Here is a 27613-nt window from a genome sequence, read left to right as displayed (position 1 = left end):
GAAGGTAACAACAATGGATCTTAGATACAGCGTGTCCCTACTCAGGCAGGTAGTCCATAGATCGAAGCCGCTAAAATAAAATAAAAGGTTGCGGCCCACTGTAGCCGGCTGCTGCGCCGCTTGCTTAGCCCCAGACTGCCACTGGAGAGGTGTCCTGCACAGAAAGCGGCGCCACTGAGTTCACCACCCATCTTTTGAGCCAAAGAGAGATTATGGAACCTGCACTTTGTTCGATGAACATCTCTGGAAGGGTATTTTCGGTGAGCGCCTCTGAAATCCCCATGATGAATGCCTCGAAATGGCGAGTACTCGTTCATGGTACCGCACTTAAATCTCACTTACGAACTTGATGCTTACACCGAGCTTACTTGAAATGCCATATTCAATAGGGAAACCGACAACCAATGTACAATTTGATCAAAACCTCTGTATCTTTGATCTTTGCACGCTCATAAGCACATGTAAGGGTCCTTGACTTGCATGAATCCTCAAGATCTGTAAACTCAAGCAGGTCCCTCAAGTCAACGAAAGTCCCTTTGTGAGAAAAACGCCTGCAAGATACTCGAAACGGTTGAGATGCCCGCCTTGGGTATGACCTGCATTGGATGAGAAATCCGACTCGCTCACTTGCGTAAATACTCGCCAGCTCATCAAGTGGACAATCGGAACAACCAAGATGAAAACACACTCTGGCTAACTATAGACTACTATCCGGGCAGCTTTGAGGACTTGATTCGCTCCCGTATCGACTGTAAATCCTTCTTGCTTCTCACTCACTAAAGTCACATGTCTCTTCCCTGTCTTCTCTCTACTGTTTTTACAGACCAGACACATCCAGACCAAGTAGCCAAGCCTGGATCTAGCTCGACCTGGTATCCGAGACTTGGCCCTAAATCACCCTGGTCAAATGTGACCTTTTGGGTCAGTCTGAATAGATACATCCAACTCGATGACCCTACATAATGTGCTTCGCCCCAGCTGGGTATCTGAATTAAGGTTCTCAAGCCAAACCGAATTTAGCCTACGCCGTTCGCCGGGGACCCCCCCGCGGATACTCTTGAAATGGAATTATGTGGAAACATGAATAACAGACAAGTTCAGTGCTACATCGACTGGGGTGCGTCCAAATGAGCCAATATACATACAAAACGGCCTCTGCTCAAGTCACTCACAACTGCCTTATCTTCAGCTATATTTCCCATTACTAGTATATACAGATATCGCTTATAGCACTAACAAATCACCGTTGCTACCAGCACCTTGCGCTGGTTGAAGAACGGCTTGAGGAGCATGCGCGCTCACCACGTATCCTGTTGAGTGGCCATTACCTCCTCCAAAGACATCATCCCCTTGATCACCATGCATTGGCGTCATCTGCTGCGTCCCGATCCCCGAGAAGTAGGCATCCGCGTCGCTGACGGCCTGTGCGAGGTTCCCCTGACCATCACCCGACATTGGGTTTCGGCTCCTTGGGTCGATATCCGTCGCTGCTCCAGCATTACCAAACATGCTGATACTCTTCTGGCTGTCTCCGGCAACAAGGAGGTTTTGCTTCTGCAACGCCGGAGAGTCTTGAAGTTTGCGTGGTCGAGCAGATCTGAAAACGGTCTGCACCGGCTTCAAATAGACCGTGGCTAGTGTTCCTACATTCAGGCACATCTCCTCCAGTGTCGCTGAGTCTAGTCTCTCCGACTCAGCCGTAATGGCTGGCTTCTCTCCCATGACAATTTGCCTGGCTGCATTCATGTCTGTTGACAAGAGACGCCAGTACATATACGCTCTATCTCGAAGATCAGGGTTGTCAGTCTCCTCTGTTGCCCACTTCAGAACCTTCGGGACCAACTCCTGTCCCTTGGTAGGTCGCTGAATGAAGAGCTTCACTGTAGCAGTGAGCAAAGCAAGCTGGACCTCAACAGGCTCCTCCGCAAATGAGTATAGGAAGTCTTCCAACAAAGCATCGCTGTTCTCTATTCGGTCTGCGTACTGACCAATTACCCAAACCATAGCTGCCTTGGCTTCAGGCTCATCCAGAGAATCGAGGTGCTCGCACAAAGTGCTGATGATGGATTCGTATTGGTTGGGGTATTTTCGGAAGATGTTTCGGATAACCACTGTGGCTTCCTGCACAATATATGTAATCTTGGTAGCCACAAGCTCGAGAAGTAAGTTGATACATCGTCGTGCCGCTGGTTCAATCTTGATCGCCAGCTTACCGATGGCGCGCACCGCCTTGCGCACAAAGTGGACATCGATTTCAGTAGCATACTCTCGCAGTTCCGTCAACACCTCATCAATATTATCCTCAGTAGCAAGCATAAATATGAGTTCCAGCTTTGTAACCTTGACATAAATGGGGTCGTTGTACTTGCAGAAAAAGACACGGATGTCGTTTCGCAGCACTTCGGGCCGTCGCTGAAGAATCAACAAAGCATTTCGGAGGGCAAGGTACTGTACCTCGGGACCCTTTGCGAGAAGTGTGACAAGAGGTGGTGAGAGTTTTCTGCACAAAGCCGAGATCTGCTTCTGATCGGCGATATAGTTCATCAGATATAGAATCACCCGAATGCAGGTCAACACGACGGACGAATTAGAATGCGACAATCGCGGCGATATCCGCTCGGCCAGGAGTACCGCCTCTCCGGATTCTTGTGGTACATAGGACATGAGAGCCTCTAGAATATATGTCTGACCCCATCTGTTGACACAAGATTAGCGATAGTCTCGGGAATGCTGTCTGTGTTTTGCCTTACTCGGAGCAGTCGGGAAGAATAGCCACCATTTTGGAAGCATTGCTATAGTCAATGGTGAGTTTGATGGCATCGCTGCGCTCCCAGATATCCATTAGACCAGCTAGGGCACTCGCAACAACAGTAGGATTGTCGTCCCTTAGAAGTGAGTTCAGCCTATCAATGAGGTCAGAGCTCTCAACCATGTTTCGATCATGGTCGTAGAGCTTGGCTACGCAGAACGCGGCCGTTTTTCGCACATAAGGGTCGCCATCTTTCAGCATGTGCTTGACTATTGGTACGGTAGCTTCGACGAACTCTCTAACATGGATGTAAGACATTGTCCTTAGAGCCAACGCTCGTACTAGAGGATTATGATCTTCCATATCCTAGATTTATGTCAGTCATTGCTACTGCTGATGGATAGGGATGAAACTCACATGTTGTAAAACGGGGATTGCCTTTACGGCAATCTCAGGCCTCATCCTAGCGTAGTTGACCAGGAACAAGAAACACCTATTATGAATTAGCAACGAAGCAAACTTGTCAATACCGACTGACTTACATCTTCTTGATCTCTAGACTCTGGATGCCCATGCACCCGATGATATCGGGGAACAAGGCCACCATGTCGTTGTTGCTCATGGTCATGTTTGCGACAATCTTCTTGAGTGCGATCTTCTTGCCCGCATAGTTCTTGTCTTTCTTTCCTCCACTGTTTAGCTCGAGACGCAGCTCAGCAACCTTGCCCTGTTTATTATTTAGTCTCGGCCCATCATAAATCGACTTGGGGGGTATGTATGCAAGGAATATAGCGGACATCGTATCATATCGTTCACGTCGCTACGCAACGGACTGTCGATATTGACATTGAGAAGTAAACTCAATTAAAACGTAAAAAATGCTTTTGACAAAATCAAAGTCTGCGCAAAAGCAGGTGAAGACAACCAACGGAGACCAAGAAGTATTTTCGACGTATGGAAAATCAAGGACTTATAAGACCTTAGGTCCTACGAGGCTGAGACATGATAGAAGAATAGGAAGGCTTACTCGAGCAAACAATTTGGAGTCCCCTCCACCGGCGGCGCTCGACATGGTGTTGTACTTGTATCCCAAATAATGCGACGGAACTGGGTTTCGGTAACCTTGAATGCGGAATGGTTGCCCTATTCTAGAACAAGCCCCTCACTTCTGAGTTCTTCCAAGATTTGTAGCTGTAAACTTGTATGATACTCCCGACCTAATTGGACGGGCTGTGTTGCCCAGCGTAAACGGTTGTAGAGGGTGGATGGCGGATGGTAAATGGGAGGGGATGGTCATATGTAGTAGGCCAATGCCTACAGTGAGGTACGGTTGCAGGTCGCTAGGGATGTGATGTCTTTTTTCGATCGTTCGCTATCGCTATGGGGCTGCTTTGAAATTCGATGAAACGAGGAACGCGCTGTATTTCTCGAGAACGGTTTGCGACGTCTGCCGAGGTCGTACTTGGGTCGTTTCGCTTCGTGAACCGGCGTCGTCGGGGAGTGGAAAGGGGATATTGAGACCCCGAGTAATGTAAGCCAAAAAGGTGCTGATAAGATAGAGGGTTGCAATTAAACCGAAATTACGGAGTACAGCTGCCACAATTACGCCACATGTCAAAGGCCACACCAGCCAATCGTCAACCTAATCCAATCAACCAACGTCAACGTCGCCTCCTCGAGTTGTATCCTACCTACATCGCATTTGCCTTTGCGCCTGTAATCAACAATAACCCGGACAATCACGAATATACGAGATCTGAAGCGATACAACATGGCCGCCTCTTCCAACTCTCCCTTCTGGGTTTCCCAGCTCGAGCACGCTCCCGCAGCCAAGGCTAAGCAGTCTGGCATTCAAGACCCCCCAGGTTACAGCTCCGGAACAGCCGTCACCAACTCCAAGGTCAGTATAGTCTGATCGCGCGGTCAAATAGTCTAGGTGACTAATGCGATATATAGAAGAACAAAGACGTTGCCAAAGTTCAGCCACGAAAGCCCCCGACCGCTGAAGAGATGGATACCTTGAAGCTCAAGAAGGCCTGGGAAGTCGCGCTGGCTCCCGTCAAGGGTTTGCCTATGACCGCCATCATGATGTACATGTCGGGCAATTCACTCCAGATCTTCAGCATCATGATGGTTTTCATGGCATTCAAGAACCCTTTGATGGGTCTCATGAACACGAATCAGGCATTTGAACGTTTTCAAGCATCTCAGTCTCTTTCATCCCAGTTGCTACAGGTCAAGTTTGTGTACGTCGTGTGCCAGCTTGTTGCACTAGGTGTGGGAATTTGGAAGATCAATGCCATGGGCTTATTACCGTGAGTATTCACACCTCTATACACCAGCCCGGCGGAACTAACAATATATAGAACAACGCGATCCGACTGGCTGATGTGGGAGGCTCAGAGAGAACCTTTGGAACACGCTGTCGCAGCTCTATAAGTGATAACTGTTAATATGATAAAAAATGACTAGATAACTACACGAACTCGAACACTTTTATGTTGCCTTCAATGCTTCTCGTTTTGCTTTTGCCGTTCTCCATCCCATACCTTTTTTATCGACAAGTCTCAGGAGTGGAATCATAGCTAGGTTGAGTAACGCAAGGAATGTGAAGCACCAACCTCTTCCCATTCCCTCGATCATATGGTCGATAGCCGCAGTAGATGCAGCTCCAAACATACAACGCACAAGATTATTGGCAGCAGTTGCTGTAGCCGGTGCACTGGGGTTCAGATCGACAATCAGAGTGTTGAGAACACTAAAAGAAGTTGGTACGAACGTGCCGATGAGGAACACTAGAACAAGCGGGACAGCAACGCTAGTCTCAACTTGCAGAGCCCAGCCGTATCCGATGAGCGTAACAATGCCAGCGAGCAATATAGGATATATAGCCTGGATGCGCGCTGTTTCGATTGGGAACTTTGCCAAGTCGTTCCCACGTTTTCTGTCGATAGTAAAGCCAATCCTTTTCGCAATCCGTCGATAATTCCAGTCCAAGACGCGTCCTTGGGCAACAATAGCAAAGGCACAGCCGAAACCGTAAGGCAAATAGCAAAGACCAACCTGGAGGTCATTGTATCCATAAATTTCTTTGAAGAGTGTTGATAAAGTCGCTGCTGTCAGGATGAAAGCGATATAGATGATCGCGTTGATGCATAAGATCATAGCCATCTCCTTATCGAAGACGATGTACAGCGTCTTCAAGGGGTTTGGAAACTTGAGTTTTCTTTTCGGGACATTTTGGTCCGGGACACCCCCCCGATTACTGTAAATATCGAGCAATGTCCTGTTCCATTTCTGAGGCGCTATTGACCCGTTGCCAACGACGTTGCGGCATGTCTCGGGGGCGGAGAGGATGAAAGGGATCATCCAGGTTGCAGAGAAGATGGCGCAAAACCAAAAGATGGCAGACCACCCAAGGTATTGACTCAATATACCACCCAGCAAAGGCCCAAGAGCAGGCCCGATATTGATTCCTGCTCCAACAATTCCCATGTATTTTCCCCTCTCGCCTGTTGATGAAATGTCGGCCACGACAGCGTAACCGAGAGCCAGGGTGCCGCTGCTACCAGCACTTTGGACACACCGCAAGATCAAGAGCGCAACAAAGTTCCGCTGCAAAGCCAAACCGATATTGGCGCCTATGTAAATAGAAAATGCAACGATGTAAGCGGGCCGACGTCCTGCCATGTCGCCAAAATCACCGAATATGGTGGGCGACAACCCCTGGAAGATCATATAGGATGTCAAAGTGAGGTTGATAAGTGAGATGGAAATATTCAGGTCGTTGGCAATTGGGTTTAGCGCAGGGAAATAGATATTGGCTGTCATGGGAGAGACGAAACTAGCGGCAGTGACCAAGGCCAATATCCATCTCTTCGTGTTTTTTGAGAAAGTGCTGTATGCTGGTCCGCTGGAGACTCTAGTCATGTTCTCGGGGTCACCTAGAACTCCTTCATCAGCTTGATCTGATATTCCATTATTTAGAGATTCGCCAAGCTTTTCAGGAGTAGTATCTCGAGCTGTTGGGGTGTCAGATAGACTGCTCTGTATACTGATAGCGTCGTGATCGTATCTGTGAGAGCCCGAGTGGTTGGGTAAGGGCTGGTTTTCGTCTTTCTCGGTCATCTTTTCTGAAGAAAGATAGAGAACTAACAACAATCATGACGTGGAAAACTAAAAGAAGTGGCAGTCAAGTCTTTTAATCCTTGGACTACCCGCGGAATCGGAGAACTTTCTCCATAGATCATTATTCCCGACACCTCGAGATTTCTATTTCCGGGAGACCGGCCGAATCTGGACTCACGGACCCGACGATCCCCACTTCATACCGAGCCCCGGTCCGGTCCGCAATCGGAATCATATTGAATATCAACGGTCAGGCCGGGGCGTTAGCAAACATGATGAACTGTAATCAAGCGATGCTATGAAAGCTTTCAATGTTTCTTGAGAGTAAATCACATCATCACCGCTATCAGATCGATTGCTGCAGTCAAAGTTAGGAGGAAAGACAAAATTAATAGTCTTGAAGCTGTAAATCATGAGCGGGAATCGTCTTGTTGAAAGATTTTGCTAAGTGGAGAAATAAGCGGATGCCAATATTTGGTTCATAATTTGCCATTATTAGAAATATAAGATTCAAGAGGTTGTATTATAAATACTAAAGGCGAGAATTTGATTATTCGGCATTCGACCTCCACTGGATGACTAAGCCATGTGGCTTGTCAATGTGCGTCAGAGCTCAGAGCTATGATACAGCCATGGTGTCTACAACCTTTAATCCTCACATTGGTGACCGTTTACTTAAACAAATCAAAACACCAAAAACTTTGGGACGGCATCATCGATTACCAAACGATTCTTTTGAATTCCACTTCTTTTCTTTGCGACGACTACCCCATCTATAACGATTCGCATTGGACGCCATGAACATCACAGTCACCTTCAACGAGCTCCTCAGGGAGCGCAACGCGCCGGAAACAAGAAAGCGTGTCAGCCTGGATGCTATAGATGGTTTCCTGAAAGAGGCATATCGAATTGTCAGTGCTTCACATTCAGTGCGACACATTCTCCAAGCTAATCAGTTTTTATAGAATTCGCATATCACCAGCCTTCATCGAGAACTTCAAGATGTTAGACAGGCCTACCTCTCGACTGCGCAACCACGAAAGACGAATAGCCGAGCTGCACAAGGTCAAAGCCGAGTACTTTCTGACCGAGACAGAGAAGAAGTCGATGCCAATGCGAAACAGATGATTCGAGAACTGAATGCTGGCATTCGCGCTCTCGATGAGGCCGAGCAGTTACGGCGAGAGACCGAAACAGCCATGATTCGAAAGAAATATGTAGGAGGTCTAGGTGCTCTGGGTTCATGGGCTTCTGGCGGAATAGTTAGTAGCAAAACGAAGGAGCACGAGGAAGCAGAGGCCAAGGCGCGAGATGTAGGCATCCATCGGGATGGCGTTCTCTGGTTTTTACGGCAACGGCTGGAATCATGCTGCCGAACGCAACAGGACATGATGGAAGCACGACTGATGCGAGAGATGGAAAAGAGCCGTAGCATGCTTTCGAGAGCTGGCATCGCTGGGGACTTTGCGGAATTTCCTCCTTCTGCCCGGCGGCTCTCGCAGACAGCCCCTGCTGGGCAGATCCCTATGTCCGATGACGGGCAGTTCCCGAGCCAGGGGTTGACGGAGGAGCAGATTCAGATGTTTGAGGAAGGGAACCAAGACATGATGAAGCATTTCGAGAGTAGCTTGGACAAAGTCAGGTACGTATCTATGCATCTTTCGATGTCAATCGATACACCTTTGTTGGGTTGTTTCTGCACTAGAGTCCAAAGTGCAACCGCCACCCCATAGGGAAATATATTGTCTTAAGGGATATGTGAGCTGACCCTTGTTTCGCAGGACTGCTGAGAAGTCGTTACTGGAAATATCCGAGTTACAATCGCTGCTTGTAAACAATCTTGCAACACAATCGGCTCATATCGAACAGTTAGTGTCAGACTCATTTTCGACAACAGAAAACGTTGGCGGTGGTAATAAGGAACTCAAAAAAGCGACCCAACGGGCTAGTCCAGCCAAGTATACTTTCTTTGCAGCAGGCGGACTATGCGCGTTCCTTGTCGTTTGGGATCTTATATTCTGAGACAGTGAAAGGAGGGAAGAGAGTGTAGGTTTAGATTCATATAAACTGGGCAAGTCGGATGAATAGACAAGGCAATGCAAACAACCTCCAATTCAAGTATAAAATAGAAGTGGGTGTATCTACAACCATATAACAGCGTGCTTCACCTGCTATAATGTCTTATAGTAAGGGGAGTGGAACAAGATGAGAGGTTCTGCATCAATATCTGTCGCAATCTAGAATGAACAAGTGAGAAGTAACAATGGTCTTAGTATCTGATGATTCGGAAGTAACCACTAGATCGTGTTCGATTAACAACTCGATAAAGTAGTACGCGCTTATTGTCTTGAGACATATACCAGGAGATATTGTCTTATACTGGCAACATCTATTATGCTATTTTATTTACATTTTTAGTTGCTCAGTCATGGGCTGTATCTTCAGGGCGGATCAGATTCAACATTCGATACTACAAGACATACGATACTAGACGCCTAATTAGGTATACAAACGGCCAAAACGGGGTCAGAGCTGGGCCCTCAGATTTAAGATTGAGATGTAGATTCAGAGAGGTATGCATATGAATACGATCCATCCTGACTGAACCATAATTGTCATACGACAAATCAAATCCATAATGTTACGTCCTCTAGGCGGGCGAATTCGGAGATGGGCTAGCTACTATTACCCAACCGTGCATTCTGAGGCCCCGTGATGTTTGTCTAAGATTTTTTTTAGTTCCCCGTGACGGGGCTAAAGACACGATGCATGTATTCTGTTATGGGGGCATACAGGGGAAGTGAATCGAAAGGGTCTGGAAGAATTGGTTTGGGTTCTTTTTTCCGGGGAATGGATCTATTAGAGTCACGATAGGGGAGGGGTTTTGGGGAAGAAGTAGAGAGAACCCGCAATGTATATTAGAAAAGAGACTGGATCTAAAGAAATACGTTACTGTATGGCATGGTATTTTATGGTACCCGAAAGGACAGTTGTAAGCGATGTTTGTGGCATGATATGAGATGTAGATCAGATTAAAGAACCCAACTGATCAAAGGGACCACATATCCCACCATAACTTGTGTCTGTTCTCAGTTTCAAAAGTTGATTCGCTATGGAACTGGACATGGGATCAATTACTTGAACCGATAAAACACTACGTCAGCTCGCCCGTGTTAGACCCATGCCAAGTTAAAGCATAAGAAACTCTGTTACGAAAAGGTACTTACCTCGGTGGAAGGTGAAAATGACCGGCATACCTACTATTGCCGGTCAGCGTGTGACGTTGGGTCGAGCAAGGAGCCGAGGTGTACCAAGGCGGGCGATGGAAATGAGAGCTCGACATTGACGTGATAGCCTAGATGGAGCTTCACAAGCTTTTTTTCACAAGCTCACGGGGCATTTTCGGTAATAGTCCAAACATAAAAGATTCAGAATTGTCGCAAACTCGACAGAGTGAGATGTACTTTATTTTTAACGGTTTCACCATCGTGTATACTATCAGTATCTATCTACGCGCACGAACTCTCGATTAACTCTCCATCAAGCAAGTCTGATCGTCACAAGGCAGTATAGTATTATTGCCCGAGTACTCACTATCCATCTGTACTACAAGAGCTCTGCTCGGAAACAACAGAACTTCTTAGAATATTCCTATCCTAGGGTCACCAGAGAACATATAGGAACAGCAGCTATTGCAAGGTAAGTTTTCAATCTTCTCAAAATAAAACGCAAGAGGAAGTTTCCTCTATAGGTACTATTGCTACCTACTCTACTCTACTCTACTCTACTGCACTGCCCTTGGTCCGTTGGGCCTGCCCCTGTTGGAATGATTTGAGCTCGAATCTCAGTCAAACAAGTACCTGCACCCCCTCAAGCACAAAGTACAAGCCCAAACCAAACAGCGCAAGTCCTGTGTTGTCCCATGCAACGATAGCATCAAAAAGCACAAGCACAAGCACAAGCACAAGCACAAGCTGGAAGAAAAAGCCCACCGCTCAACTCGATGAGGTGAGGTGAGCCCACCTGTACCCAGGTACCTTCCACCTCTGCTTGGTACCTACGGGGTGGGCGCCCCTTCCCCCGAGAGCTCCAGTGGTCCGGAAGAACGGCGCCTGATTTGCCCGCGTGCATTGAATGCTAGGGGACATGGCCAATGGCATCAGGCCAGAATCTGGTTTACGCAACAACTGGCCCTTGAAGTGGATATTCATGGATCTTTACTTGTAAGGAATCCAGCCGGACCATGTTCCGAGTCTCTTTGACCTCTGGAGATAAGGAACAGAATAGCAGCACGGAAAAAGACCGTTGGGCTCTGGGGAAAGAAAAAGCCTGGCAGCTTGCAGCAATGGACATCCCACCTCTCTCTCTTACACGGGCTATCATTCATTCCCAGACCAGAAACAAAAAATGAGGCGGCTTTGTGACAAACAAATTCGCAGCACATTCCCATCTTTCTATTATTATCCTAAACCAGGCTTTCCACTGTTTCTTCCATGTTAATCAAACATGACTTGCGGCGGACCGTAACTTACTGATCAAAGTTGCTGTTAGGTACCTTTTCTGTTTACACCAAAGACGCACACTCCCGCAGGGGTTCAGGCCGATAGGTTGAAAGGAAGTCTCGAGTCTCTCACCTCAGTTCACCTTACCTCACCCGCAAAACTCAACTTCCGCAACAAGACACACGCCCCCAAGTTCCACTAAAGCCAGAACGTCGGACCGCTCCAAGACCCCAAAGACCCCCTCTCTTTCTCTTCCTACCCCCCTAATCGACAATCCCTCAGTGCCGCAGCCCACTATGACACCGTCACTGAACACACCCCGTCAGGGTCAGAGTCAGACTCAGTCTCTGAGCATCTCAAGCTCAAGCTCGACTGATAAAACGGCGCCGGTTCCTTCTTCTTCTTCTTCCTCCATTTCTCGTCTCAACTCCATCGTCCATCATATCTCCCCCAAAATGGTTTCTGCTACAAATTTCCCTGCCGAAGTCGTGCCCCAGGCACCTGAAGACCCTCTCTTTGGTCTTGCACGAGAGTACAAGGCCGACGACAGTCCCAACAAGATTGATCTTGTAAGTTCAACTCTTTTTTTTTTATCTGTATTTTGTCATGAATACTAACCTCTGGTTTCTTGTTAGGGTATCGGCGCATATAGAGATGAGAATGCAAAGCCCTGGGTGTTGCCAGTCGTCAAGAAGGTATGAATCTTGCGCCAACCAACCTTATACACTATTGTCTGCTTGCACTTCATGGCATTACCTTTTATCTCATTTACCAAACATTCCCCTGTCGCATACACACGTTGTACTTCCAGGCATTGCCCTGTATGTACGATGATTACACTGCCGACTCGGCCTGCTTCAAGTCTTTTCAGTACTGCGAATTTTGTGTCATGGGATCGCCCTCACAATGCGCCATCTGGATCCTTCTTATGCAAATCTGCGTCACAGCTTGCCCCAACTCAACCGCCCCGCCGCCACGACTTTGGTCATACCTTTCGTCCTGGAATTTGAGCTAACCCCACGCTTGTCATAGGCTGATGAGATCCTCCGAAACGACCCTGAACTCAACCACGAGTACGCCCCAATCGCGGGTATTGCCAGCTTCACATCCAAGGCTGCCGAGCTAGTCTTTGGCCCCGATTCTTCAGCCATCCAAGACAAGCGCTCAACGACACTACAGACAATCTCTGGTACCGGTGCCGTACACTTGGGAGCTCTTTTCCTTGCCAAGTTCTACAAGGGCAACCAGACTGTCTACCTCTCAAACCCCACATGGGCGAACCATCACCAGATCTTCAAGAATGTTGGCATGTCGATCGACACATACCCTTACTTCCACAAGGAGACCAAGGGCCTGGATTTCGAGGGTTTCAAGAAGACTCTGCAATCCGCTCCCGAGGGTTCCGTCTTCGTCCTTCATGCATGCGCACACAACCCTACTGGTGTCGACCCTACGCAAGATCAGTGGACTGAGATTGCTTCTATCATGAAGGAGAAGAACCACTTCCCCTTCTTCGATACTGCCTACCAAGGATTTGCCTCTGGCGATCTTGTCAAGGATGCCTGGGCTATCCGATACTTCGTCGACCAGGGCTTCGAGCTTGTTGTTGCTCAGAGTTTCGCCAAGAACTTCGGCCTCTACGGAGAGCGCGCCGGTTGCTTCCACGCCGTCACATCTCCTGCTCCTGGGGCTCCAAACACAATCACTCGCATTGGCTCTCAATTGGCTATCCTCCAGCGATCTGAAATCTCCAACCCTCCTCTGTACGGTGCCCGCATCGTCAGCACTGTTCTCAACGATCGCGACCTCTTTGCTGAGTGGGAGGAGAACCTACGCACCATGTCTGGCCGTATCATTAGCATGCGTGACGTTCTCCGAGCCAAACTCGAAGAGCTCGAGACCCCTGGCACCTGGAACCACATCACAGACCAGATCGGGATGTTCAGCTTTACTGGCTTGAGCGAGAAGCAAGTACTTCAGCTTCGAGAAGAATTCCACGTCTACATGACCAAGAACGGTCGTATCAGCATGGCTGGCCTCAACGAAAACAACGTGGAGTACTTTGCCAAGGCTGTTGACAAGGTTGTTCGTGACGCTGCTTAGATAGACTTTGAATGGTTGGGATTGTGTACGAACTCATGAAAGTGGTCAAAATTACCTACAAGACCCTGGAAAGAACTGGCGTTTGGAAATGTTTACTATTACTACACCTATCATGACTGGGTCTCTGCAAAAAGCATTGAACGATCCTTGTTTTAGCATGCTGCTGACAGCTTCTAATATACCTTGACTGCATTTGCTACATACAGTTGATTAACCACCACGTTTTCCATGGCCTTTGTGTGAGGATAATGTAGTGAAACAGAAGATATGGGTTATTTTGTAGATTCACATGTGCAGGATAATGGCAAGGGTGCATTCTTGGCGTACGCCAGAGCTTTTACCCGCAGATACAGCAAGGAACCTACGTACACTAGGATGAACATCTTGAGGCCCACGATCCAAGACTACGATTGGCCCGCCTCTCACCTGGGGACTACCTTGGGCTTACAGGCGGTTCCTGCTTTATTAGGTAAAAGTACTATTCTTGCTGTAGTGGTAACCGAAAGCGGAAAAAGAGGTTGGGTGGGACTTTATCGATGAATATTCGGGGAAATTTCGCGGTCTCGGGGGAGTTTCTTGTTCAACCTGTCTACTTGCTATTGCTACCGCGGTTTCGAGGTTGCTATCGCCGAAGCGGTATCAAGATTCCGATTTACCGTGAAGGCGGGGTTTGATCTTGGACTTGGCCCTGCCACGCACTCCCCTGAGTTGGGCTGTTGTCTAACTCCTATCCGGGGAAGAGAGAGAAGCATCCATCGTTCTTTTTTCCCTCCACCTCCGCAATTTTTTTATTTACCTATTTTTCCCCGCATGGGAGCCGCTCGCTTGTCTGGGGACCAGGGGGGCGTGTACACAAGAATTCTGTTCTACGATACCATCAAAAGGTACAAACGAGGTACGACACGGTGGATTCCGGCGTAAAGGGAAGTTTTTTTTTTAATCTTTTACGGTGGGTACGGGAAATGGTAGCGAGGTCTAGTGACTGGCAAAAAACAGTAGAGTTGACGTTATAAACTGCCTGCTTGTTTACTATTTGCTGTTCTAGTTATTGTTATGTCATTTGCCAGGCAGGTTTGCAATATAGGATCCATACCCTGTCCCGACAAAGTCCGACCATCATGAATTTATTTACTCTGAATTAAATACCTGTAACAATGGGAAGGACAAGAAAAAACTATTTAGTGTTTCCTTGGGCTATTACACAATGGCGTATCCACCGTGGCGGGTCGGTGAGAGGTACGTGAAGGAAACTTGGGCGAGACTTCTCCGATGCCGGGGGGACAGACTCCAGTCTGGAGAAATCGAACGAAACTATGGGGTAATGAGAAGGGATAGTGGAATCTGGAGAATGGCGTTGGTTTCGTAATTGAGACTGTACTTTACGCATGTTTTTCAAGCATTGTGTGGAGTGGTCGTGGAGTAGGTAGCAGCATAAGACAGAGAGGGAGAGCGCCCTCAGAGTATCAGAAAAATTGACCGCTAGAAGCATAAGAGACGAAATTAGTAGGTCACTTTATGCCCTTTGTGCTATAGTTCTTAGACTACTTATTTTTATATCCCAAGACTTAGGCGGCCATTTTTTCTGCTACCCAGTAGAGCACATGACTGACTGTTGTTTTATCTAGACATAGCTTGTTGCTAACGAGGGCTGGGCGAGACTGTCCAGTTTGTTAGCTCGGATCTATATTTACCAGACGATCGCTTGTGACCTGGCGTCGCAAGATAAGAAGATGGAGCTTTGGCTGAGTAGACCCGAGCTTCAAAGCGATTCGATGATGGCAGTACTCTCCTGGACCTTCCCAATCATATAGACAGATAGGAAGGTTTGGCTCTGTGAGAGGGACAAGTATTTACTTGCGACCTTTCGCGAGACCGCATTGCTCTTAATTCAGTTAGGTTAGTAATTAAATACAACCTTGAGTTGGAAAGGAAACTCACCAGTGCTACTGAAGAGTCCCAAGTTGTACAGCCCATCGTGCTACAGACAATGTTAAGTGAATTAAATTCTAAATAGGCCGCAACTGCTACGAATATTATTACGCGGTTTTGATACTACACTACTGATATTATCACTCGCCTCTTCAGGAATTTGTAGACTGCGACAGTTTCGTCTTTTAACAGTCTTTGACTTTAGTAGTCAAACTCATCATGAGAGCTTATATCACACTTACAATGGCGAGGATAACAAGAAAATAAGATTTGTAACAATTCAAACTACACTTTATAGGCTCAGATTATTCACTTTGGTCTCATAATCTATCAAGTGTTTAGACCGTTCAGTTTGTCTTTATATGTGAGTTTGTTAAACTTCACTCACACGTTTAGCTCAGCACAGCTGCCTAAGAAGGTCAACCCCACCAAACTTCAACCACCATCCAGTTGCGTCTACACACCCTATCTCACCAATAATGTACCTTCGGCCATGGGGAGAAAACTACCGTGGAAGACTTCCCCGACTCAATCAAGCCCTGGGAAGAGATCATCTTTAAAACTCGAAAGTCCAAACCAGACACCATCTCGTTTATCGAATCCTGCCATTGGCAGTCCTTCAGCATCTACAAAGAAACCGCGTCTTGACCGCGTTGTCAAATCAGAAGGTATGGCATCTCATCTCCATCACCACCTCACATATACTTATTCTATTTTATAGATGGCACGCGAAGTCCGTCGACATCGCCTCCTCCAGAGCCACCGCCAGAAAGGTCCGTCTCATTCCCTCTTCTAAACTAGATCACCGGCTGACCAAACCCAAAGATTCATGAGACCAGGTCTCGACCACGATGACCGCTATCGTATGGTCGAAGACGAATTTCTCAACATGGCTCATCAATTCACCGTTCATCTCCATCGCGCAGAGTACGAGCGCCTAAAGAACCTGGCTAAGCACCAGAACGCGGATACTATTCGCGAGATAGAGCGCCCTATCGTCGGCCCGCCTACCTTCCTTGCGCGGCAGCGCCAGGAGACCGCGCATCGTGTATCCAAGCAGCGCAGACTTCTCGCCGACTCTTCCAATAAAAACGACACACCCTTCACCGGGTCAAATCTGCAGGGTCTCATGGAAAGTCCAAGGAAGGAGCACAAGTGGATATCAGCAGGTCTGGCCGACGCAGCCAAGACAAGAGCTTCTGCTGGGTTTGATTCACAAAAGATCACTCCGTTGCGAATGAGACAGATCGAGAAACCTAGTTCAGGGAAGAAGAGGCAACTTTATCTAGCGGATGATGATGAGACGGACGACGGAGAGGAATTGGACCTCAGTACGCCTTCACGCAAGCCTGTGACAAAAGCAGCGCGCTCAGTCCACACTTCGAGTCCAGTTGTGTCGCCCTCAGCACCACGGTCGTCGTTTAGTACACCCCGAACTTTGAGCACAACTATGAACAAAACCTTACGATCCGGTTCCAGTGTTAAACGGCCGACTACAGTACCAGGGGATAGCACACACGGCATAGCTAAGCGCAGCGATATTCACGAAGACATAGACGATGATGACATTTTCGGCATCACGAAAAGAATGTCTGACCGCCGTAAATCAAGAGTGCTAAACCGCCGTACGGAAGACAAAGCACCCGCCAAATCCTCACTCGATGAGATTCCCTCATTCATATAGACACACTTTCACAAACATTCCCATAACACACAAAGAGCTATATTCTCTTGGAAATCAAATCAATTCTTTTATTCGTGTAAGTCCTAATCTTCCATTGGCCGGTCCTGCATTGTAAGTTCATCAAAGTCGTCCAGCAACTCATCCATGTCAACATGAGGAGCCTCGTCATCTCCCTCGGTCTCAGCAACGCTCATCTCTTCCTCAGCCCTCTTCTGTGACTTGTACAGGGCAAGAGTAGCACGGAGCTCCTCGTCTTCCTCGACATCTCTCAAGAACTGCTCGTACTCTTGGTCCATGCGTTCTTGGTCTGCCTTCTTGGGAAGAAGCTCACCCTCGTCCTTGTTCATGCGCTTGAGCTGCCAGTTTCTCTTGCGGTTCTTTCTACGACGGGGGTAGTGCTTCTTGACTAGTATCACGTCAGGAATTGTTGACGAGTATGTGTTGGAGTTCTCGATCGCCTCGTATTCGCTGTTGTTGAAGACGGTGCCAGCCAGGAGGTAACCCATAACGGAATCACCAGGCTGGAGAAGTCGGCCCATGTGAGTCCTTGTGAAGTACGTTCGGTCGTTGACACCGAGATCAGTGGCTCGGGCAACTGTGGCTTCGGCAAGTGTCCACTTGCCCTTCTGTGTTGCTGTGGTTTCAATGTCCATGACGATGAATTCGACGAGCTCATGGGTGTCGGTCAGAGACAAGAAGGGGGCTCTCCAGTAGATAGGCGCACTGATATCGCAAGTCTGGAGGGTCTGGGGGTCCAACAGGTAGACGGAAGTGCCGATCTTGTGGCAGAGAAGAAGAGGTGAGATGTTGCCGGACTGCTTAGCCATCCTGATAGGCAAAGCAACCAAGTCGTCCTTACATATAGGCACCAACTCGGCCGAGTATGTGAACTTGAAAGACTTCTTGGAAGTGTGGATATCTTGAGAGATCAACTCCTGAGAGGCCTTGGTCTTGACAGGCACCACGGAGTTGAGGAAGTCGATGAACTTCTCGGCCTGGTTCTTTTGTGAGAAGAAAAAGTCAATACCATCCTTGGCCTCTCTGATGTTAAGGGTATCCTTGTGGGCGCCGTGCTTCATAATAAGTTGTTCGAGGAACAGGAAGGTTCGCTTGTGAAGAACCTTTTGGCGGACCTGGACAGCGGCTCGCCAGACGTTGGCAGTGTATGACTTGGCACAATCAGGGCACTGTTGGTACGCCACAACATACACGACCTCGAAAGTTTGCTGGAGCAGCATGCCGTCCTGTACTTCATCTTGAATGGTGATCTTGACCCTGACTCTTCGCGAATGGGGCTCGGTCCAGATGAAACTAGCGTCGACGATACGGACTTTGTTCAGTCCTCGAAGTTTCTTGAGGCACAGTGCCAACAGTTCGCGAGATTCGGGAGCGGCGACAATCCAACTGGTGGGGGGCATGAGCCATCGATCGCAGTCTCGGCAGAAGTTGAGCGTCGCCTCTCGCTGGACGCCCTGGGAAATGTCGACAGTGAGCTTGATGCAGTCATAGCAGAGAGCGCCAGATGATGCAGTTCCATCGATCGGGGCACCACAGTTGCAGCACAGAATACTGAAAAAGAGATATGGATTAGCATTTGCGCCCAAGACGACAAGTGTGGTGCGGGGTGTTTCCAAGAAGATCAAGACTCACGTTGCAGCACCCTGCTGCTGAGCGACAGGGGCTATGGAGATAGGCTGGTCATCCAAGTCCATCGACATGCTGGGCAACGATGTCGTAGGTGAATTTGATGGTGTTTGTTTTGGGTTGAAAATGGACGATGCTCAGTGACTCTTTGGAAACCCAATAGTGGGAGAAATTGGTTCGCCGCTGGTTGATAAGCAGCTTATCGGGCAGAATATTTTTTGGCAGGCGCGGGGCAAATTTTGGAAAATGCAAGTGCTGCAGTCATAAAGTTCAGGGTCCACCTCACTTGGCTCGAATGAGATTTGATCATGCAGATCATTGGATAGGCCATCATGTTTTATATGGATATTTTATTCTATTCCCCAAGAAATTCATGGTTTTTTGGCAAAATCAGGTATTATAGACAAAAAGATAAATAACAAAACTGTGTGGCTTGTATGAAATTAGAAAATCTTGCTTAATACCCTCGTCACCTCGACTGGCTGATCTTCGCCATCCGTCTTCTTCTTCGCAAGAGGAACTTGCTTGAACGACCGCTTGATCTGTCGCACCGACTCGTCCTCCTGACCCTCCACATGGGTCTCTGCCTTCCTCTTCTTGGCCTTGGCCTTGACCGCCATACCGTCCAGCATCTTTGCCTTCTCCACGTTCCTGACAAACTCCTTGTTTTCCTTTGTCGACTTGCTAATCTCGGCCCTCATGCGGCTGGAGCGCTCTGCGTTCTCTGCAGCAATTTGCTCTGTGAGGTTGTGCCACTTGAAGCCCTTGAGGTATAGTAGGTTCCATAAATCATCGTGGTAGTAGCTGCCCTTCTTGCCGCCAATGGTGCGCGCGTTGAGAAGATCGCAGACAGCCTTGGCATCCTTCTTCTTGGTGAACTCGACCCAACCCTCGGTGTAGGAACGCTTTTTGTTACCACCTGCGCGAACGCGACGAGCATGCGAGGCTGGGTCTTCAGGAGCGAGGAAGATGCGGTTGATGGTGCCGTAGGGTTCGAGGAGAGATCGCAGCTTAGTGGGCTTCATGAAGGGAGGTATGCGAGAAAGGTAGACAACGCCTGATTTCTTAATGGCAGCTTCGGAGGCGACGAGGTTCTTCTTTGTGAGGGTCCTTGTAATGTCGGGCAGTTCTGTTGATGTTGTGTCTTTTGATTTGCGCTTTGACTTTTCGGACTGGTCTTCCTTCTTGTCTTCCTTTTGTGTATTTTTTGTGTCCTTCTCAGTCGCCTCATCTTCGTCGTCGCTTCCATCGTCATCAACGTGGCTTCCCATGTCATCTTCATCGTCGGACTCGACTTTCCGTCGCTTGGCGCCGCGGCCACCCTTTTGCAAATCATCTTCCTCAGAGTTGTAGCCGATATCGCTATCCGCATCACTGTCAGCGATTTCTAGGAAATCGTTCTTGGTTTCGGGTGCCATGTCGAATAATGTATGCGATTGTATGGCAGCTATTGGGATTGGTGTCCCTATGTGAGGTTGAAGCAAGTGTAGAAAAAAAGTAGTTCGCTGATAAGATAAGGCATTGCGCGATCCCTTGCTCAGACTACAGGGGTCAGTTGAGTTCTTGTCTCGAATTAGAGGCACTAATCATGTGACTTGGAGGGGTAGCCAACGACGTCACTGATAAGAAGTACCTGGAGTTTTGAGAGGACCTGTAAAGAGCTTCATGTCAACTAAATATTGTTGTTCAGACCTTGACCAATGCTATTAAATACTTATCATGTCATTCTTAAACTGACACATAGAGATTCTAATATCAATTATGTATACAATTCAGAATCAGGATGATGGTGAGGCGGATTTTCTTACATTCGCCCTCAGTTGCCTGTCTCCCAGCTACCCTTGAGTGAAGAATCGTAAATTGAGTCAAGTCGGTAACTAACTCATTGTTTAAGCAATCTCATGACTGCCTAGGTACCTACTCTATTTTATCAATCTTAAGATATATTATCATGTCTTATCGTATTATAGCGGGGTTTGCACTCATGAGGCCGCCGAGGTCGGTACTTCAAATGCGCTGTACCTAGTATCAATTAACGTGGGGCAACACCGCGAGCCGCGAGCCGCCAACCGCCGTCATGGAAGATGCTACCTTGCAGAGATAGACATGCCTTAGGTTTACTCATGACCTCCAACTCATATACTCCACTTCCAACCTCCAAGGTGGCCAACTACAAAGATATATACTAACTTGGTCAACTCTACTCTTTCCTTTTTCATCTCACTCTCACTTAAGTACCTTACACATAAACGTCATCATGTCTGTCGAAACAATCACCACAATCTCCCCAAACACAAATGAGGCCATCCTCACCAGGAATGGTGCCTCTGCTGCTGACCTTGAGTCTCTTCCCAAGGTCGCTACCGAGGCTTTTCAGAGCTACCGCAAGACAACGTTGAAGGAGCGCCAAGCCATCGTTCGCAAGTTCCTCGATGCCCTCCTAGCCAAGAAGGATGAACTTGGTGAGGAGTTGACTGTGCAGATGGGTCGCCCCATTTCCTACACACCTGGCGAAGTCGCCACAGCCGTTAAGCGTGGTGAATACCTTCTCAAGATTAGCGACGAAGCTCTGAAGGATACCGACGGTGAGGCCGAGAAAGGCTTCAAGCGTTTCATCCGCAAGGTCCCTGTCGGACCCGTTCTCATCATCTTTGCGTGGAACGTAAGTGCTGGCCTCGTTTTGCTGCATCGCATTAGTCCATTCACTGACTCTGTGTTACTAGTACCCTTACCTCATCCTGGTCAACTCTCTTATTCCCGCTCTTCTCGCAGGATGCAGTGTAATCCTCAAGCCCTCACCTCAGACTCCCACCATTGTTGAGCGTGTCACCGATCTTCTAAAGGAGTCGGGCTTGCCCGAGGGTGTTTGCCAGTACTTCCACTGCGGCTCTCCCACAGTCATGGAGACCATTGTGCGCGATCCCAAGATCGAACTTGTTTGTTTCACAGGCTCTGTGGCTGGAGGTCTTGCTGTGCAACAAGCTGCGTCTGACCGCATTGTAAATGTCGGTCTGGAGTTGGGTGGCAAGGACCCTGCCTACGTCCGATCAGATGTCGATATCGACTGGGCTGCTGCAGAGATTGTTGATGGTGCTATTTTTAACTCTGGCCAGAGCTGCTGTTCTCTCGAGCGTGTGTATGTTGACGAGAAGATTCACGATCAGTTTGTTGAGGCTGTGCAAAAGGTGCTCAAGAGCTACAAGCTCGGAGATCCGTTCAACAAAGAGACTCAAATTGGACCCGTCGTCTCCAAGCGATCAAAGCAAGCTGCCGAGGAGCATATCAAGGACGCCGTTGACAACGGTGCCAAGGACGCGACTCCCGAAAACGAGACTTTCAGCAACCCTCCTCCCAAGGGTAACTTTGTGAAACCCACCCTTCTCACGGGCGTCAACCACAGCATGCGGGTCATGACTGAGGAGTCATTTGCCCCAATTAGTAAGTTTCCCGACAGCGTTTTACTAGTATCTCTGCTGACCATGATACAGTTCCTATTATGAAGGTCAAGAATGACAACGAAGCCATCAAGTACATGAACGACAGCGAGTTTGGTTTGACCGCCAGTATTTGGACCAAGGACACAGACAAGGGATACGAGTTGGCCGAGGAGGTGGAAGCAGGCACTGTTTTTGTCAACCGATGCGATTATCCGGCACCGGTACGTTCATTTTCTTTTCTTTTTCCTTTGGGTTTGCCCTGAGGACAAGGGGACTCTGCCTTGTGTAATGAGTGACATTTTACTGACTGATTGACAATAGGATCTGGCATGGACTGGCTGGAAGAACTCTGGCAAAGGACAGACACTTAGCAAATTTGGCTTTGACCAATTTGTTAAGCTCAAGAGCTACCACCTTAAGGATTACCCCAACTAGAGAGAGAGGGTCTGGTTGATGATTAAAGTGTTGAATTGTTAGTCGGACATGGGATGTTTGGCTATATGACTCTGAATAATGAGACGACGTCTGTGCTAGAATAAATCAAAATAAACTGCAAGCAAATATGATATTATTGTTTCCTAATGATGATGCACACATCATTTCTCTTAGCGACTGGGCTGTCTCTAGGAAGCGTCTCCCCTGGCGAGAATGAGAGGTAGGGAGTGAGACGAGACGTTTTCGATAACGGGCGACCAAGACAATAATCATTGGTGGCTTGCTGAGTGTTGACTGTCAACTGCATTCAGTGATTTATGGCAGAGTCGAACAATCTGCGACAACCAGTCACACTTGACCTTGTATGTGTGAGGAGAGGTGACGACATCTAGACTCAGTGAATGTAGACAGCAACAACTAAACACTACTAAGGTATCCGTACCTAGGTATTCAATTGTCGATATTAGCGTGAGTTTTATTCTTCCTCCCTTTGTATGTAGCACGAGAAATTGACCGCCCCGGAGACGCCACCGCTTCTTCCTGGAGGGCATTGCGTATATGATATTGAAGGTGCCCTTGTACATGGATACAATCTCATTTAATAAGCAGCTGGCCAATAAATCCCACACATAGGAGTCACGTCAGTTAGACCGTGCCCTCATTAATCGTTAGTAGCGATGGATTAGTTTGTAGGCTAGTTTCCAATGGTACGAATATAGAACCATCAGCCACGTTGGGTCCTCCTTGCGGTCCCTTCTCTTTCACTGGTGACCCATTCTAGGTCGCACCAGTCACCTTGAGCTGAGACACTAGCTCAGTCGGTACCCCGAGACGCTGGAATTCCAGTGTGCTGGGGCGGCATTCCAGAAGAAAATACAGTAGGTTTGCCCTGCACCCGGAGGGATGATGCCCGCTTTCAACAGAACACAGCATTTGCATGTGCACCTACATACAATCTTTTGATTCTTTGTCAACCTCGTATCTTATATCAATTGGCTTTTGCCTCTTTTCCTTCTTCTTTTTCCACTAAATCAGTCTCCATCCTTTTCTTTCTTATTAGCTTACGTTGCTTGCCTTGTACTGCTTGGTTAGTACTTGTGCTTGTGCATGCTTACTTGCTTTGCATACTATATGCATTCCTGTCCTTCCTTTTGATATCTGTCTAAACTCCACTACTTCTTAACTCTCCTTCCACTAACTTACACGACCATCTTTTCAACCTCTTCATTGTTCATTCCAACCTAACCTGGTTCCTGAATTTAGTGAGACTTCAGTCTAGATTAAAAGAACCTGAAGCTTTCTTTGTATCAAAAACATACCAGAAGTCAAACTCCACCAACCACTCACTGTCTTTCCAAGGCCGCGTGCTTTTTTCCCTTCTTTGTTCCTGTCAGACTAGACAAAACGAGGCTTCAGCTACTACTTGAGCACTGACAATTTAACTTCTAAATCATCTATCCTGTGCTTTATTCTTCATTTCCGCCTTCTTCCCTCTCTTTACAAAATTCCAACCATCCGCCTCTTTTACGCTTCTTCTTCTTCTTCTTCTTCTTCTTCTTCTTCTTCTTTTCTTCTTCAGTCAGCCTCTTTCCCCACCATTCTCAGCTCAGCTCTGGAACACCCAGCCCTGGTTTGGCTTTCTCATTACCTATTCTACTTCGTCTTCTTGGTCCTAAGGGATATATAAGTCCCCACCAAGACGACTCGATGGGTTCCACATCCTTTTACGCTTCCGAGAGACGAGATCCTCGGTGTTTTGACCTTCCTTTTACTCGCCTCCGATCTTCAACCCGATCTTCAACCATGCATATTTCAGACGACTTCAACATGCTCCGTGAGCGTGTTCAGACCATCATCCGCCAGCGAAGTCGTAAGGAGAAGCGCAGCTTGGATATTGTAAGTCCCGTATATAATATACTGTCTTGGTGTTTCTGAGCTAACAGTCTACCTATAGTCTGCACCCTTCAACTTTGAAAAGAACCCAGTCAACCTTCCAGGCGTTTCAGAGGAACAGCAAGTCTACTCTTATATACAATAGCACAACATCTTGAAAAACAAACCTAACTCTTCATAGACTTTCCATGCTTCGAGAACAAGCTGCCGCCAGTCGAATTGGCATCGCAGACCATCACAGTCCCGGTCCCATCGCTCCTCGCTCACCCTGCTCGACATCAAGCCTATTCTCCCACCCAGTACGACCAGCCATGAAATCAACCCCCACATGCGACTCGGTCTCATCCACCGACAGTCTTCACTAAACGAATGCCAACACGATAATTCACCTTGTATTGCTTTATTTTTTTTATTTTTTTTACACGGCCATTTAGAAAATATGTCAGGGGCGTCCCAACTTAGAAAGGAAACACATCACTTGTTTGTTTGAGTAACACGGTTAACGGAAGGCTGTAATATTATTATTGTACGATGCACATGTAATGAAATCAAAAGGGAATCACGGTTCACATGGATGGGAAAGAGAATGGGCATCTACGGGACCATGGAAAGGAAACGTTAACAGAATATCATCATACTCGGCGTATAATCTAATTTGAATTAATTAATTCCCTCACTTTCTTTCCCCTCGAGGACCCCCTAAAACTCACCCATCTTGAATGATACGAGTTGTACTCACTTCAATGTTTCTCACGCGCGTTGTTTAGGGATGTGAATGAAACAAAAAGTCATTGGTGGGGAGAGCGCCATAACATGGCATGGCATGTCTCATTTCATTCACATGTTTAAGACATGCATACGTTCTCGCTTCGCTTCTCTCACCTCGGATCAGATCAAGTAAAACCAAATCAGACCCAGCCGGCGTATACGTCCAGGCTCTCGGAGCGAACACCTTCCATCTCTCCTTTAACGCCGAGCAGTTTGACCTTTGTACCATTCTCTTCTGCCCACTTCTCCAAAAACACCTCTACTCGTTGCTTTGTCTCCTCATCGTCCTTCATTAGGAGAGCCAGTGCATCGTAACCACCTGCACCAGGGACAACACCACCATAGACCCCTTCGACGGTGCTGAGAGCGTCGAGGAGCTCTGTCTGGCTCTCGGGCTCGATGGGAACCTCGCTCGCGCTGCCCATCTCTCTAATCTTCTCTCGCACAGCGGTGATCTTCTCGGGCAGCTGTGCAACATCGCCGGCGTTAAGAGTGGCAATCAATTGCTCGTTACGTTTCTGCAGTTCATCCCAAAGGGTCTTGGATTCGTCGGCGTTTGAGGCCTTCCACGCGAGGACCTTCTTGACCATACCGACGGTTTTGCTTCCGCAGTCAACATCGCACATACGCAGAACGATACCCTTGGGCATGGTGACAGCGTCCTTGAGAACCTCGACATCCCACTCAGACTCGCCATCGACAAGCTTCACCAAAGCATCAGCGAAGCCAGCCGCGCCAGGCTCGGGGATCTTGTTCAGCGTGGCCGGAGAGAAGCGCCTGTACCTGCACGATCCATAGACAGCCGTCGCAACATCAAAACCTGAGCCAACCTTACCCTGGGCAGCGCAGTGAGCAGCCTGAGCTAAGTTATGCAGTGTTCTCTTTCCTTTGTCGGAATCAATGTTAAAGAGATCCTCGGGTAGATAATGAACAAGGAGCGAGGCGGTTAGTGAGGTGACAAGAGCAGCGGAAGAGCCAAGACCAGTCTTGTTGGCATTGCCCAGAGTCACGGGGAACTTAGCGAAACGACCTGAACGAGTCGTGTCGGATTCCGAGTGAGAGTAATAGTCATTATCTGCAAGGATGATGAGACGGGCAGATGCCAAGCTGTGATTGGGACGATGCCCAGCAAAGCGATCGATGTAGGTGAGCGCATAACTGAGGGTCGTCTCGACAAAGGGGTTGGGGTTGATTTGAGCACCGCTGTTGAATAGTGAGTATGCAAAAGTGAGTATAACGGTTTGAAGATGAAGGTTTGTGTTGAAAGGCTGATGATTGGCTTGAGTCGGACGATTCATGATGATCGACCAACCTATCACGGACTCGAAGCTATTTGGACAACTAGCCACCTAACCGTTTCCCTTCGGTGATACAACATTCGTATATCCGGATAGTTCATGACTTTGTGAGAGAGAAACCACTTACACTTGCAATTGAGTCACTTTGATACCACCGCCCTCACCGGCAAGGTGATATCCATAGCGCCATTGAGCATCAAGGAACTGAGGGCTATCGACCACAATCTCAGTAAGCTGGACGCCTGCGGTTGTGTGTATATCCCCTGCTATGATGTTGATGCGAGCATTGAGACCGAATACAAAGGCCGTGTACTCCTGATCCAGAACGAGGTACCCGCCAGCGAGGAAGACCTTGCCAGGAGCTGAGACGGCGATGGCGGGGTGCTTGAGGCTCATTTTGAGTGAGTGGTATGTATATATACGAGAGATCAACAAGTGAGATGAGGATGAAGGATGAAACTGAGATAAGATACAGACGGGACAGAACTCTTGATTGTGAGTAAAACTCCTTATCTAGGACTGCTTGTAATGTAATGCAATACCGAATCGAGAAGAATCATAAAACTCCAGCGGGGCCTCATTTCTATAATGTACAGTGCATGCAGCTGCAACCGTTGCAGAATTCACACTGTGGTCTACTGATATAATACGACGCATTAGAAAACGGATCGCCCAATAACATTCACTTCAGGCTTCAATAGAGTTTCAACCAATTTGATTCAGACCTTAGGATTAGTCAACAGGTAGTATCAGCAATTAAACATTATACAGGTACCCAAGTATGTACTTGTCATTTCTTCCAAGGGCCAGAAAGTCTCAACTCTATTTCTCAACCTTGACCACAATTTCACTCTATTAACAAACACATTCACAGGATGTTCAAGAGTATAGACATGTATAGTTAATGGCAAAAACGCCATTCCTTCAATGGTGTATTGTATTGATGATACAAGCAGCAGGACCTTCTGCTGTGCTTTCCTTTGACTCGGCCAAGTATGTTCTTGGCCCTAATCTTTTCCTCCCAGCTGATATATAACACGCCC

At 47.8% G+C, this 27613-nt stretch overlaps 11 protein-coding genes across 11 annotated transcripts; 6 read left to right on the top strand and 5 right to left on the bottom strand.

Moving 5' to 3' along the window:
* Positions 1–740: 740 nt before the first annotated feature.
* On the bottom strand, positions 741–4266 carry EDB82DRAFT_508378 (adaptin N terminal region-domain-containing protein). The gene is made up of 5 exons (XM_025728292.2): positions 3777–4266; positions 3292–3476; positions 3167–3242; positions 2751–3115; positions 741–2695 (listed from the first exon to the last, which is right to left on the bottom strand). The coding sequence occupies exons 1-5, from the start codon at positions 3819–3821 to the stop codon at positions 1225–1227; spliced, it is 2142 nt and encodes a 713-aa protein (XP_025582674.1). The 5' UTR covers positions 3822–4266; the 3' UTR covers positions 741–1224.
* A 254-nt stretch (positions 4267–4520) lies between these two features.
* On the top strand, positions 4521–5188 carry EDB82DRAFT_527625 (uncharacterized protein; the record flags this gene model as incomplete). The annotated part of the gene is made up of 3 exons (XM_025728291.2): positions 4521–4649; positions 4706–5064; positions 5116–5188. The coding sequence occupies 3 exons, from the start codon at positions 4521–4523 to the stop codon at positions 5186–5188; spliced, it is 561 nt and encodes a 186-aa protein (XP_025582673.2).
* A 68-nt stretch (positions 5189–5256) lies between these two features.
* On the bottom strand, positions 5257–6877 carry EDB82DRAFT_547204 (major facilitator superfamily domain-containing protein; the record flags this gene model as incomplete). Its single annotated transcript, XM_065609486.1, has 2 exons — positions 5257–5315; positions 5371–6877. The coding sequence occupies 2 exons, from the start codon at positions 6875–6877 to the stop codon at positions 5257–5259; spliced, it is 1566 nt and encodes a 521-aa protein (XP_065464128.1).
* Positions 6878–7463: 586 nt separating this feature from the next.
* EDB82DRAFT_508369 (uncharacterized protein) lies at positions 7464–9101 on the top strand. Its single transcript, XM_025728289.2, has 3 exons — positions 7464–7788; positions 7843–8519; positions 8659–9101. The coding sequence occupies exons 1-3, from the start codon at positions 7675–7677 to the stop codon at positions 8897–8899; spliced, it is 1032 nt and encodes a 343-aa protein (XP_025582671.1). The 5' UTR covers positions 7464–7674; the 3' UTR covers positions 8900–9101.
* A 2733-nt stretch (positions 9102–11834) lies between these two features.
* Positions 11835–13482, top strand: EDB82DRAFT_547202 (pyridoxal phosphate-dependent transferase; the record flags this gene model as incomplete). Its single annotated transcript, XM_025728286.2, has 3 exons — positions 11835–11948; positions 12015–12074; positions 12412–13482. 3 exons carry the CDS (start codon positions 11835–11837, stop codon positions 13480–13482), a joined length of 1245 nt encoding a protein of 414 aa, XP_025582669.2.
* Positions 13483–15466: 1984 nt separating this feature from the next.
* On the top strand, positions 15467–17122 carry EDB82DRAFT_259501 (uncharacterized protein). Its single transcript, XM_025728285.2, has 3 exons — positions 15467–16079; positions 16133–16184; positions 16237–17122. Exons 1-3 carry the CDS (start codon positions 15905–15907, stop codon positions 17093–17095), a joined length of 1086 nt encoding a protein of 361 aa, XP_025582668.2. The 5' UTR covers positions 15467–15904; the 3' UTR covers positions 17096–17122.
* Positions 17123–17136: 14 nt separating this feature from the next.
* Positions 17137–18997, bottom strand: EDB82DRAFT_259495 (NMD3 family-domain-containing protein). The gene is made up of 2 exons (XM_025728284.2): positions 18746–18997; positions 17137–18664 (listed from the first exon to the last, which is right to left on the bottom strand). The coding sequence occupies exons 1-2, from the start codon at positions 18811–18813 to the stop codon at positions 17179–17181; spliced, it is 1554 nt and encodes a 517-aa protein (XP_025582667.1). The 5' UTR covers positions 18814–18997; the 3' UTR covers positions 17137–17178.
* A 168-nt stretch (positions 18998–19165) lies between these two features.
* EDB82DRAFT_508349 (Pre-rRNA-processing protein ESF2) lies at positions 19166–20442 on the bottom strand. Its single transcript, XM_025728283.2, has one exon. It carries the CDS (start codon positions 20155–20157, stop codon positions 19183–19185), a length of 975 nt encoding a protein of 324 aa, XP_025582666.2. The 5' UTR covers positions 20158–20442; the 3' UTR covers positions 19166–19182.
* Positions 20443–20799: 357 nt separating this feature from the next.
* Positions 20800–22843, top strand: EDB82DRAFT_508348 (Aldehyde/histidinol dehydrogenase). Its single transcript, XM_025728282.2, has 4 exons — positions 20800–21401; positions 21463–22177; positions 22228–22397; positions 22498–22843. The coding sequence occupies exons 1-4, from the start codon at positions 20997–20999 to the stop codon at positions 22609–22611; spliced, it is 1404 nt and encodes a 467-aa protein (XP_025582665.2). The 5' UTR covers positions 20800–20996; the 3' UTR covers positions 22612–22843.
* A 1571-nt stretch (positions 22844–24414) lies between these two features.
* On the top strand, positions 24415–24649 carry EDB82DRAFT_527617 (uncharacterized protein; the record flags this gene model as incomplete). Its single annotated transcript, XM_025728281.2, has 2 exons — positions 24415–24507; positions 24566–24649. The coding sequence occupies 2 exons, from the start codon at positions 24415–24417 to the stop codon at positions 24647–24649; spliced, it is 177 nt and encodes a 58-aa protein (XP_025582664.2).
* A 522-nt stretch (positions 24650–25171) lies between these two features.
* Positions 25172–27151, bottom strand: EDB82DRAFT_508340 (ribosomal protein S5 domain 2-type protein). Its single transcript, XM_025728280.2, has 2 exons — positions 26698–27151; positions 25172–26475 (listed from the first exon to the last, which is right to left on the bottom strand). The coding sequence occupies exons 1-2, from the start codon at positions 26964–26966 to the stop codon at positions 25413–25415; spliced, it is 1332 nt and encodes a 443-aa protein (XP_025582663.2). The 5' UTR covers positions 26967–27151; the 3' UTR covers positions 25172–25412.
* Between the last annotated feature and the right edge of the window lie 462 nt (positions 27152–27613).

Source organism: Fusarium venenatum (genome assembly GCF_020744135.1).
Source record: "Fusarium venenatum strain MPI-CAGE-CH-0201 chromosome Unknown EDB82scaffold_3, whole genome shotgun sequence".
NCBI classification, from domain to species: Eukaryota; Fungi; Ascomycota; class Sordariomycetes; order Hypocreales; family Nectriaceae; genus Fusarium; species Fusarium venenatum.
This window is presented reverse-complemented; position numbering and strand designations above follow the sequence as displayed.